This window comes from Mobula hypostoma, chromosome 10, assembly GCF_963921235.1.
Source record: "Mobula hypostoma chromosome 10, sMobHyp1.1, whole genome shotgun sequence".
NCBI lineage: Eukaryota > Metazoa > Chordata > Chondrichthyes > Myliobatiformes > Myliobatidae > Mobula > Mobula hypostoma.
The window spans coordinates 42465406-42478040 of record NC_086106.1 but is presented as its reverse complement, the minus strand read 5'-3'; the positions used below and the strand labels follow the sequence as shown (position 1 = coordinate 42478040).

General features: G+C 62.8%; 1 protein-coding gene across 3 annotated transcripts in view; it reads right to left on the bottom strand.

The window, feature by feature from the left end:
• LOC134353292 (von Willebrand factor A domain-containing protein 5A-like) overlaps positions 1–12635 on the bottom strand; it is a 122296-nt gene that overhangs the window by 6967 nt on the left and 102694 nt on the right. The window contains exons 16-19 of one of the 3 annotated variants that reach the window (XM_063061325.1): positions 9205–9264; positions 7811–7870; positions 6026–6085; positions 1243–1403 (exon numbers count right to left, since the gene is read on the bottom strand). In XM_063061325.1, the coding sequence (XP_062917395.1) occupies positions 1243–1403; positions 6026–6085; positions 7811–7870; positions 9205–9264 (341 nt within the window). The remainder of the gene's footprint in view (positions 1–1242; positions 1404–6025; positions 6086–7810; positions 7871–9204; positions 9265–12635) is intronic. The other 2 variants (XM_063061326.1, XM_063061327.1) reach the window with 2 other exon arrangements.

Below are 12635 nucleotides of genomic sequence, written 5' to 3'. Positions count from 1 at the left end.
CCAAATTCCATTAGCATAATTACAAAATTATAATATAATCTAAAAATTACACTAACATTATATCAATATTCCAGCTTGTGCCAACGAAGGCTATGTGCGTGGTAGCGTTTCAGTTACTGCACGGCTGCGTACCTGCGCGCATTAGAAGGAGAAGTGTAGGCAGCATTCTGATAAATTTATTCTGCACCCTCTGCAGCTTGACACTACCTTTCCCACAACAGGATACTCCAAGTGCAGTCTCAACAATCTCTTGTTCAAGTGAACCATCATGTCCCTACACTGAAACTTGATGCTCCCTCCCTGACAGATGAAGGCCAGCGTGCTAAACGCCGACTTTGCCACCCTGTCTACTTGTGTCTCCTCTTTCAGGGAAAGTTCCTCTCCCAGCCCCAGGACCAACATTGACTCCTCAACCTCTGTGCAGGCAAATCAATGTGCATCCAGAGATAAGGGACTTTCTTAGCCCCAGTGCATGATGGGTTGGGCAGCTGCCATTACCCATTACAACTTGCCTCTGCCCTAGTCCAGCCCCATGTGTTGAGGTGTGGTCAGAGCACCAACCTCTGGTCAACATTCCCTCACAGGTCAGGAACCACTCTCCTCCAACTAATGCTCGGGATCAGCTGAGTGGGACACGAGAGACAACCCTCCCCACATTGGAACAGCCTCCCTTCACGGCCATTAGGGAGAGCAGGCCATCACTGCTCTGTACAAATGGATGGGGTGGGAGGAGGAGGAGGGGGGGGAGGCTGCTCAGCCCCTCCCCCACATGGTCTCACCTCTACAAGACCATGGACTCACAGACATCCCCTGACTTGGCTCCCACTACCCTACAAGGGAGTGGGTTCCAAACACGGGCCCCGGCCCCGTGACAGAAAACTCCCATTCTTCATTGCAGATGGGCCCCTCCCTTCGGGGGGTCACTGTGGGAGAATCTGGAATGAGGAAACACAATTACCACACCAACCCACTTATACCCCTTTCTCGGGATGGGAAGTACTTCAATCCAGCCCCCTCTCCCACATGGACACAACCCCAGTTGTCTGACCTCTTCCCCAAGGACGACCCACCCAATCCAGGGACCAGTCCGATCGGCCTTCCCTAAACTGCTCCTGACATGTTCACCGCCTCCCCTCAGTAAGGAGACTGACGCGGTCCGCTGTGCGACCAGTGCGGTCTCCTTAGCACCCAAGTAACTGAGGCACAACCTCCTGACACTGGGATCAGTCTCCTGGAGCTCACCTCCAGGGGCAGGCCTCCTCTGACCTGGCCAGGGCTCAGGCCCAGCAGTGCCTCCAGGCCGGGGTCTGGAGTCCAGGATCCGTCTGCGTTCTGCAGCACGATCAGCTTCAGCATCGGAGGCTCCTCTGGGGCAGGGAGCCCGAGTGACTCATCGTCAGCTGCTGAAGCAAAGGAAAAGGTTCAGCGGGAGTTACCTCCGCCCAGCACACCGTTGTGTTGCAGAGTCTGGTCCGAACACGTTATAACTCTGAACTCTGTTTCCCCTCACTCACAGAAACCATTACAATCCCCGACCCCATCACCCACAGAAACCATTACAATCCCTGACCCCCTCACCCACGGAAACCATTACAATCCCCGACCCCCTCACCCACAAAAACCATTACAATCCCCGACCCCCTCACCCACAGAAACCATTACAATCCCCGACCCCCTCACCCACGGAAACCATTACAATCCCTGACCCCCTCACCCACAAAAACCATTACAATCCCCGACCCCCTCACCCACAGAAATCATTACAATCTCCGACCCCCTCACCCACAGAAACCATTACAATCCCCGACCCCCTCACACACAAAAACCATTACAATCCCAGACCCCCTCACCCACAGAAACCATTACAATCCCCGACCCCCCTCACTCACAGAAAAGTACTGTTATAGCAGCACCAAACCCCCAACACAATCTCCCCCACCAACACAACATATAAACAGGTCACCCAGCCGCCCACTGTCCACAGGAAAACAGCAAGAAACTGAAGGAACCCAATATTAAAGAGCAGTCCAATAATCACATCATAATCTATGGAGGAGAATAAACAGTCGACGGTTCTGTCCGAAACCCTTCACCAGGACCAAAGGTTTAATTTTCATGTGTGTGAGTGTGTGTGAGTTTGTGAGTGTGTGAGTGTGTGTGAGTGTGTGAGTGAGTGTGTGAGTGAGTGTGTGAGTGAGTGTGTGAGTGAGTGTGTGAGTGAGCGTGTGTGAGAGTGTGTGAGTGTGTGTGAGTGAGTGCGTGTGTGAGTTTGTGAGTGTGTGAGTGTGTGTGTGTGAGTGTGTGTGAGTGTGTGTGTGTGAGTGCGTGTGTGTTTGTGAGTGTGTGAGTGTGTGTGAGTGTGTGTGTGTGAGTGTGTGTGTGAGTTTGTGTGTGTGAGTTTGTGAGTGTGTGTGTGTGTATGAGTGTGTGTGAGTGTGTGAGTGAGAGTGTGTGAGAGTGTGAGTGTGTGAGTGTGTCAGTGAGTGAGAGTGTGAGACAGTGTGTGTGTGTGTGTGTGTGTGTGTGTGCGTGCGTGCGTGTGTGTGTGTGTGTGTGTGTGTGTGTATCACACCTGCCGAGAGGCAAGAATCTGTGTGGCTGGAAAGGGTGCAGAAGTGATTTACGAGGATGTTTTCGGGACACGAGGGATTGAGTTATATTGACTTGATTCCTTGGAGTGTAGGAGATTGTTGTGGACAAAATCATGAGGGACACAGACAGGGTGAATGCACTCAGTCTTTCTGCCCCAGGGTAGGGGGGAATAAAACTAAAGGGATCAGGTTTAAGGTGCGAGGGGAGCGGTTATGAGGGGACCTGAGGTACAACAGTTTGACCCAGAGGGAGGTGCCTATGTGGAATAAGCTGCTTGAGGAGGAGGTGGAGGTGGGAACAATCACCTTTAAAAGCCACTTGGACAGGTACATGGATAGCAGAGGATGCAGGCAAGAGGGACTTGTTCAGGTAGGCTACGGGGTCAGAATGGATGTGTTGGGCTGAGTGGCCTCTTTCCTTGCTGTCTGACTCTGACTCCGTGCCCACTGTCCCCACCTCATCCATGTCTGCCACAGCCCGTCCCATCACTCCCCACCCCACCTACTGCCACCACTGTTCGCACCCCCTTGCAGAAACTGCAGTGATATACGACCCTGCAGACACTAACTATATTCCAGATTGCCCCGGCTCTACATGGGAGTACATTTCCTCCGACTAAACCACCTCCCCCCATCTCAAACTTTAATCCTTCAACCCACCCACTGTCCACAACTGGACCCCGACCCACTTCTGTTAACAGCCCCCAACCACATCCACCCCCCCAATGAGTCTCCTCCACTCCCCGAGTCTCCTCCACCCCCACAATGAGTCTCCTCCACCCCCAACGAGTCTCCTCCACCCCCAACGAGTCTTCTTCACCCCCCTAACGAGTCTCCTCCACCCCCAACGAGTCTCCTCCACCCCCCGAGTCTCCTCCACCACCCCCAACGAGTCTCCTCCACCCCCCGAGTCTCCTCCATCCCCTCCAATGAGTCTCCTCCGCCCCCAACGAGTTTCCTCCACCCCCCTCAACGAGTCTCCTCCACCCCCAACGAGTCTCCTCCACCCCCTCCTAACGACTCCTCCACCCCCCCAACGAGTCTCCTCCACCCCCAACGAGTCTCCTCCACCCCCTCCCAACGACTCCTCCACCTCCCCAACGAGTCTCCTCCAACCCCTCCCAACGAGTCTCCTCCACCCCCTCCCAACGAGTCTCCTCCAACCCCTCCCAACGACTCCTCAACCTACCCAATGAGTCTCCTCCACCCCCCCGAGTCTCCTCCACCCCCTCCCGAGTCTCCTCCACCTCCCAACGAGTCTCCTCCACCCCCCAACGAGTCTCCTCCACCCTCCCGAGTCTCCTCCACTCCCCAACGAGTCTCCTCCAACCCCCCAATGAGTCTCCTCCACCCCCCGAGTCTCCTCCACTCCCCGAGTCTCCTCCACCACCCCCACGAGTCTCCTCCACCCCCCGAGTCTCCTCCACCCCCCCGAGTCACCTCCACCCCCTCCCAACGAGTCTCCTCCACCCCCCCAACGAGTCACCTCTACTCCCTCCCAACAAGTCTCCTGCACACCCCCAACGAGTCCCCTCCACCCCCTCAACGAGTCTCCTCCACCCCCCGAGTCTCCTCGACCTCCCCGAGTCTCCTCCAACCCCCGAGTCTCCTCCACTCCCCGAGTCTCCTCCACCACCCCCACGAGTCTCCTCCACCCCCCGAGTCTCCTCGACCTCCCCGAGTCTCCTCCGCCCCCCCAACGAGTCTCCTCCACCCCCCGAGTCTCCTCCGCCCCCCCGAGTCTCCTCCACCTCCCCAACGAGTCTTCTCCACCCTCCGAGTCTCCTCCACCCCCCCAACGAGTCACCTCTACCCCCTCCCAACGAGTCTCCTGCACCCCCCCCGAGTCCCATCCACCCCCCGAGTCTCCTCCACCCCCTCAACGAGTCTCCTCCACCCCCCGAGTCTCCTCGACCTCCCCGAGTCTCCTCCACCCCACCGAGTCTCCTCCACCTCCCCAACGAGTCTTCTCCACCCCCCGAGTCTCCTCCACCCACCAAACGAGTCTTCTCCACCCCCTCAACGAGTCTCCTCCACCCCCCGAGTCTCCTTGACCTCCCCGAGTCTCCTCCACCCCCCAACGAGTCTCCTCCGCCCCCCCAACAAGTCTCCTCCACCCCCTCCCAACGAGTCTCCTCCACCCCCCCGAGTTTCCTCCGCCCCCCCGAGTCTCCTCCACCCCCCAACAAGTCTCCTCCGCCCCCCAACGTCTCCTCCACTCCCTCCAACGAGTCTCCTCCACCCCCCCGAGTCTCCTCCGCCCCCCACAATTAGACTCCTCCACCCCCCCAACGAGTCTTCTCCACCCCCCCGAGTCTCCTCCACCCACCGAACGAGTCAACTCCACCCCCCCAACGAGTCTCCTCCACCCCCTCCCCAACGGGTATCCTCCACTCCCCCAACGAGTCTCCTCCACCCCCCCAACAAGTCTCCTCTGCCCCCCCCAACAAGTCCCCTCCACCCCCAACGAGTCTCCTCCACCCCCTCCCCAACGGGTATCCTCCACTCCCCCGAGTCTCCTCCACCCCCCCCAACAAGTCTCCTCTGCCCCCCCAACAAGTCCCCTCCACCCCCAACAAGTCTCCTCCACCCCCCCGAGTCTCCTCCACTCCCCCAAATGAGTCTGCTCCACCCTCCCGAGCGAGTCTGCTCCACCCCCCAGAGCGAGTCTCCTCCGCCCCCCCGAGCGAGTCTCCTCCGCCCCCCCGAGCGAGTCTCCTCCACCCCCCCAAATGAGTCTGCTCCACCCCCCCGAGCGAGTCTCCTCCGCCCCCCCCGAGCGAGTCTCCTCCACTCCCCGAGTCTCCTCCACTCCCCCCAACAAGTCTCCTCCACCCCCCCAACGAGTCACCTCCAACCACCAATGAGTCTCCTCCGCCCCCCCAACGAGTCTCCTCCACCCTCCCAACGAGTCTCCTCCACCCCCACAACGAGTCTCCTCCGCCCCCAACGAGTCTCCTCCACCCTCCCCCGAGTTGAGGGGTTGAGGGAGACGGGGAGGGAGGGAGACAGGGTTGAGGGAGACGGGGAGGGAGGGAGATGGAGGTGAGGGAAACGGGGAGGGAGGGAGACGGGGGTGAGGCAGACGGGGGTGAGGCAGACGGGGGTGAGGGAGACGGGGAGGGACGGAGACGGGGAAGGAGGGAGACGGAGGTGAGGGAGACGGGGAGGGAAGGAGACGGGAGGTGAGGCAGATGGGGTGAGGGAGATGGGGAGGGAGGGAATCAGGGGGTGAGGGTGACGGGGAGGGAGGGAATCGGGGGGTGAGGGAGACGGGGAGAGAGGGAGACGGGGTGAGGGTGACGGGGAGGGAGGGAATCGGGGGGTGAGGGTGACGGGGAGGGAGGGAGACGGGGGGTGAGGGAGACAGGGAGGGAGGGAATCGGGGGCGAGGGAGACAGTGAATGTGAGGCGAAGGACGTGGGACCACTTACCGAAAATCGGTGCAGCAAAACCGCATGCTCGTGGAAACCCTGCAGAACCCAATCTTGTCCCTGACGGGCAGAGAGAGGAGAAAATGAAACCGATCTTCCCAGCGTCAGCGGCAGAAGCAGAGGGTCGGTGGGGGTGGGGGAGCAGAGGTGGGGGATGAGGAGAGAGGTAAGAGGAGGCTGGAAGGGGAGAGAGGGGCTGAGGCTGGGAGAGTGAGAGGGAGGGTGGAGGGGGGAGAGGTGGAAGGGATGAGGGACAGGGCAAGACGGGAGATTGAGGGGTGAGGGATGGAGAGGGGAGAGGGACTGTGAGGGGGAAGGAGATTGGGGAGGGAGACGGGGTGTGTGAGTGTTGGGGTGTGAGTGATGGGGGTGTGAGTGACGGGGGGTGTGTGAGTGACGGGGTGTGCGAGTGACGGGGTGTGAGTGACGGGGTGTGTGAGTGACGGGGTGTGTGAGTAACGGGTGTGTGAGTGACGGGGGTGTGAGTGACAGGGGTGTGAGTGACGGGGGGTGTGTGACTGACGGGGATGTGAGTGATGGGGGCAGTGAGTGACTGAGGGGGAGGGGGTGACTGAGGGGTAGGAGTGACTGAGGGGGTAGGGGTGACTGAGGTGGGAGGGTAACGGAGAGGGGATGGTGACGGAGGGGGAGGGGGTGACAGAGGGGGAGGGAGTGACAGAGGGGGAGGGAGTGATTGAGGGTGTCGGAGGGGGAGGATGACGGAGGGGGAGGGGTGACGGAGGGGAAGGAGTGAATGAGGGTGTCGGAGGGGAGGGTGACGGAGGGGGAGGGAGTGAATGAGGGGAAGGGGTGACGGAGGGTGTTGGAGGGGGAGGGTGACGGAGGGGGAGGGAGTGATGGAGAGGGAGGGAGTGAATGAGGGGGAGGGGTGACGGAGGGGGAGGGAGTGACTGTGACGGAGGGGAGGGAGTGATGGAGAGGGAGGGAGTGAATGAGGGTGTCGGAGTGGGAGGGTGATGGAGGGGGAGGGGGTGACGGAGGGGAAGGAGTGAATGAGGGTGTCGGAGGGGGAGGAGGTGATGGAGAGGGAGTTAGTGACTGAGGTGGTGGGAGTGACTGAGGGGGGATGGTAACGGCGAGGGGATGGTGACGGAGGGAGAGGGTGACCGAGGGGGAGGGAGTGAATGAGGGGGAGGGGGCGACGGAGGGGGCGGGGTGACAGAGGGGGAGGGAGTGACTGAGGGTGACGGAGGGGGAGGGAGTGACTGAGGGTGACGGAGGGGGAGGGTGACCGAGGGGGAGGGAGTGACTGAGGGTGACGGAGGGGGAGGGAGTGACTGAGGGTGACGGAGGGGGAGGGTGATGGAGGGGGAGGGTGACCGAGGGGGAGGGAGTGACTGAGGGTGTCGGAGGGGGAGGGAGTGACTGAGGGTGACGGAGGGGGAGGGTGATGGAGGGGGAGGGTGACCGAGGGGGAGGGAGTGACTGAGGGTGACGGAGGGGGAGGGAGTGACTGAGGGTGATGGAGGGGGAGGGAGTGACTGAGGGTGACGGAGGGGGAGGGAGTGATGGAGAGGGAGGGAGTGACAGAAGGGGGAGGGTAACGGAGAGGGGATGGTGACGGAGGTAGAGGGTGACCGAGGGGGAGGTAGTGACTGAGGGTGACGGAGGGGGAGGGTGACGGAGGGGGAGGGAGTGACTGAGGGTGACGGAGGGGGAGGATGACGGAGGGGGAGGGGGTGACGGAGGGGAAGGAGTGACTGAGGGTGACGGAGGGGGAGGGAGTGATGGAGAGGGAGGGGCAGACGAAGTGGTAGCACTCACGGTAACTGCTGCCAGGTATTCCCATTTGTCCAGGGGGTGGCGGAGGAGGCGGGCAACTCGCTGAGGGGGAGAGAGAGGGGAAAATGAATACATCGTCACAGGGTTAATGATACGGACAGAGGGTCGGGGGAAAGAGAGCGCGGGGTAGAGAACGGCAGGGAGGGCGAGGAGAGCAGGGGGAGAGTGGGTGGTGAGGGTGTTGGGAGGACAGTGGGGACAAAGGGAAGGGGTGAGAGTGGGGGGAGACGGGGGTGAGGGAGACGGGAGGTGACGGAGATGGGGTGAGGGAGACGGGGTGAGGGAGACGGGGGTGAGGGAGACGGGAGTGAGGGAGACGGGAGGTGACGGAGATGGGGTGAGGGAGACGGGGTGAGGGAGACGGGAGGTGAGGGAGACGGGGTGAGGGAGACGGGAGGTGAAGGAGACGGGGAGAGGCAGACGGGGTGAGGGAGACGGGAGGTGAGGGAGATGGGGTGAGGGAGACGAGGTGAGGGAGACGGGAGGTGAGGGAGACGGGAGGTGAGGGAGATGGGAGGTGAGGGAGATGGGGAGGTGAGGGAGATGGGGAGGTGAGGGAGATGGGGAGGGAGGAAGACGGGGGTGAGGGAGACGGCATGAGGGTGATGGGGAGGGAGGTAGACGGGGGTGAGGGAGACATGGAGGGAGGGAGACGGGGGTGAGGGAGTCGGGGGTGAGGGAGACGGGAGGTGAGGGAGATGGGGAGGGAGGGAGACCGGGGGTGAGGGAGACAGGGTGAGGGTGATGGGGAGGGAGGTAGACAGGGGTGAGGGAGACGGGAGGTGAGGGAGACAGGGAGGGAGGGAGATGGGGTGAGGGAGACGGGGTGAGGGAGACGGGGAGGAAGGGAGACAGAGGTGAGGGAGACGGGGAGGGAGGGAGATGGGGTGAGGCAGACGGGGAGGGAGGGAGACGGTGAGGGAGACGGGGTGTGAGGGTGATGGGGGTAAGGGAGACGGGGAGGGAGGGAGATGGGGGTGAGGGAGATGGGGAGGGAGGGAGACGGGGGGGTGAGGGAGACGGAGGTTAGGGAGACAGGGAGGGAGGGAATCAGGGGGTGAGGGAGACGGGGAGGGAGGGAGACGGGGGGTGAGGGAGACGGGGAGGGATGGAGATGGGGGTGAGGGAGATGGGGAGAGAGGGAAACGGGGTGAGGGTGACAGGGAGGGAGGGAGACGGGAGCTGAGGGAGACGGGGGTGAGGGAGACGGGGAGGGAGGGAGACGAAGTTGAGGGAGACGGAGGGGGGAATCGGGGGGTGAGGGAGACGAAGTTGAGGGAGACGGAGGGGGGAATCGGGGGGTGAGGGAGACGGAGGGGGGAATCGGGGGGTGAGGGAGACAGTGATCGTGAGGCGAAGGACGTGGGACCACTTACCGAAAATGGGTGCAGGAATACCACATACTCGTGGAATCCTTGCAGAATCCGATCTTGTCCCTGACGGGCAGAGAGAGGAGAAAATGAAACCGATTTTCCCAGCATCAGCGGCAGAAGCAGAGGGTCAGTGGGGGTGGGGGAGCAGAGGTGGGGGTGAGGAGAGAGGTAAGAGGAGGCTGGAAGGGGAGGGAGGGTCTGAGGCCCTGAGAGTGAGTGGGGAGGGTGGAGGAGGGAGTTAGAAGGGGAATGAGGGAGAGAGGGAAGGGGAATGAGGGAGAGAGGGAAGGGGAGGGGGAGAGGGATGGTGAGGCGGAAGGGGGAGGGGAGACAGGAGAGAGGGAGGAGAGGGGTGAGGGAGGAGAGTGGAGGAGACGGAGGGGAGATGGGGTGATGGGGGGTGAGGGAGACAGGGAGGGAGGGAGATGGGGTGAGGGAGACGGGGGTGAGGGAGACGGGGGTGAGAAAGCGGGGATGAGGGAGACGGGAGGTGAGGGAGACGGGAGGTGAGGGAGGTGAGTGGAGGAGACAGAGGGGAGATGGGGAGATGGGGGTGAGGGAGACGGGGTGAGGGACACAGGGAGGGAGGGAGACGGGGGTGAGGGAGACGGGGTGAGGGAGACGGGGTGAGGGAGATGGGGGTGAGGGAGATGGGGTGAGGGAGATGGGGTGAGGGAGACAGGGAGGGAGGGAGACGGGAGGTGAGGGAGGAGAATTGAGGAGACGGAGGGGAGATGGTGGTGAGGGAGACGGGGTGAGGGTGATGGGGAGGGAGGGAGACAGTGGTGAGGGAGACGGGGGTGAGGGAGACGGGGGTGAGGGTAATGGGGAGGGAGGGAGACAGTGGTGAGGGAGACGGGGGTGAGGGAAACGGGTACGGAGGGAGACGGGGAGGGAGGGAGACGGGGTGAGGGAGGAGAGTGGAGGAGACAGAGGGGAGATGGGGAGACGGGGTGAGGGAGACGGGGAGGGAGGGAGACGGGGGTGAGGGAGACGGGGGTGAGGGAGATGGGGTGAGGGAGGAGAGTGGAGGAGACGGAGGAGAGATGGGGAGACGGGGGTGAGGGAGACGGGGAGGGAGGGAGGAGAGTGGAGGAGACGGAGGGGAGATGGGGAGACGGGGGTGAGGGAGACAGGGGTGAGAGAGACGGGGAGGGAGGGAGACGGGGTGGGAGGGAGACGGGTTGAGGGAGGTGAGTGGAGGATATGGAGGGGAGGGAGACGGGGGTGAGAGAGACGGGGTGGGAGGGAGACGGGTTGAGGGAGGTGAGTGGAGGAGACGGGGGGGAGATGGAGTGAGGGAGACGGGGATGAGGTAGATGGGATGAGGGAGATGGGGTGAGGGAGATGGGGTGAGGGAGATGGGGTGAGGGAGATGGGGTGAGGGAGACGGGGAGGGAGGGAGACGGGAGGTGAGGGAGGAGAGTTGAGGAGACGGAGGGGTGATGGGGAGACGGGGAGGAAGGGAGATGGGGTGAGGGAGACGGGGAGGGAGGGAGACGAAGTTGAGGGAGACGGAGGAGAGGGAGGTGAGTGGAGGAGACAAAGGGGAGATGGGGAGATGGGGGTGAGGGAGACGGGGTGAGGGACACAGGGAGGGAGGGAGACAGGCGTGAGGGAGACGGGGTGAGGGAGATGGGGGTGAGGTAGATGGGGTGAGGGAGACAGGGAGGGAGGGAGACGGGAGGTGAGGGAGGAGAATTGAGGAGACGGAGGGGAGATGGGGGTGAGGGAGACGGGGTGAGGGTGATGGGGAGGGAGGGAGACAGAGGGGAGATGGGGAGACGGGGGTGAGAGAAACGGGGACGGAGGGAGACGGGGAGGGAGGGAGACGGGGGTGAGGGAGACGGGGGTGAGGGAGATGGGGTGAGGGAGACGGGGAGGGAGGGACACGGGGTGGGAGGGAGACGGGTTGAGGGAGGTGAGTGGAGGAGACGGAGGGGAGATGGAGTGAGGGAGACGGGGGTGAGGTAGATGGGATGAGGGAGATGGGGTGAGGGAGACGGGGAGGGAGGGAGACGGGAGGTGAGGGAGGAGAGTTGAGGAGACGGAGGGGTGATGGGGAGACGGGGAGGAAGGGAGACGAAGTTGAGGGAGACGGAGGGGAGATGGGGGTGAGGGAGCCGGGGTGAGGGTGATGGGGAGGGAGGGAGACAGGGGTGAGGGAAACAGGGTGAGGGAGATGGGGAGGGAGGGAGACAGGGGTGAGGGAGGAGAGTGGAGGAGACGGAGGGGAGATGGGGTGACGGAGAGGGGGAGAGAGGGAGACGGGAGGTGAGAGAGATGGGGTGACGGGGAGACGGGGAGGAAGGGAGATGGGGGTGAGGGAGACAGGGAGGGAGGGAGACGAAGTTGAGGGAGACGGAGGGGAGATGGGGGTGAGGGAGCCGGGGTGAGGGTGATGGGGAGGGAGGGAGACAGGGGTGAGGGAGAGGGGGGTGAGGGAAACGGGGAGGGAGGGAGACGGGGAGGGAGGGAGACGGGGTGAGGGAGGAGAGTGGAGGAGACAGAGGGGAGATGGGGAGACGGGGGTGAGGGAGACGGGGTGAGGGAGACAGGGTGAGGGAGATGGGGAGGGAGGGAGACAGGGGTGAGGGAGGAGAGTGGAGGAGACGGAGGGGAGATGGGGTGACGGAGACGGGGAGAGAGGGAGACGGGAGGTGAGAGAGATGGGGTGACGGGGAGACGGGGAGACGGGGAGGAAGGGAGACGGAGGTGAGGGAGACGGGGAGGGAAAGAATCGGGGGTGAGGGAGACGGGGAGGGAGGGAGACGGGGTGAGGGAGGAGAGTGGAGGAGACAGAGGGGAGATGGGGAGACGGGGGTGAGGGAGACTGGGTGAGGGAGATGGGGAGGGAGGGAGACAGGGGTGAGGGAGGAGAGTGGAGGAGACGGGGGTGAGATGGGGTGACGGAGACGGGGAGGAAGGGAGACGGGGGTGAGGGAGACGGGGAGGGAAAGAATCGGGGGGTGAGGGAGATGGGGAGGGAGGGAGACGGGGTGAGGGAGGAGAGTGATGGAGACAGAGGGGAGATGGGGAGACGGGGGTGAGGGAGACGGGGTGAGGGAGACTGGGTGAGGGAGATGGGGAGGGAGGGAGACAGGGGTGAGGGAGGAGAGTGGAGGAGACGGGGGTGAGGGAGACGGGGAGGGAAAGAATTGGGGGGTGAGGGAGACGGGGAGGGAGGGAGACGGGGGTGAGGGAGACGGAGGGGGGAATCGGGGGGTGAGGGAGACAGGGAGGGAGGGAGACAGGGTGAGGGAGACGGGGTGAGGGAGGAGAGTGGAGGAGATGGAGGGGAGATGGGGTGATGGAGACGGGGAGAGAGGGAGACGGGAGGTGAGAGAGATGGGGTGACGGGGAGACGGGGAGGTAGGGAGACGGGGGTGAGGGAGACGGGGAGGGAAAGAATCGGGGGGTGAGGGAGACAGGGA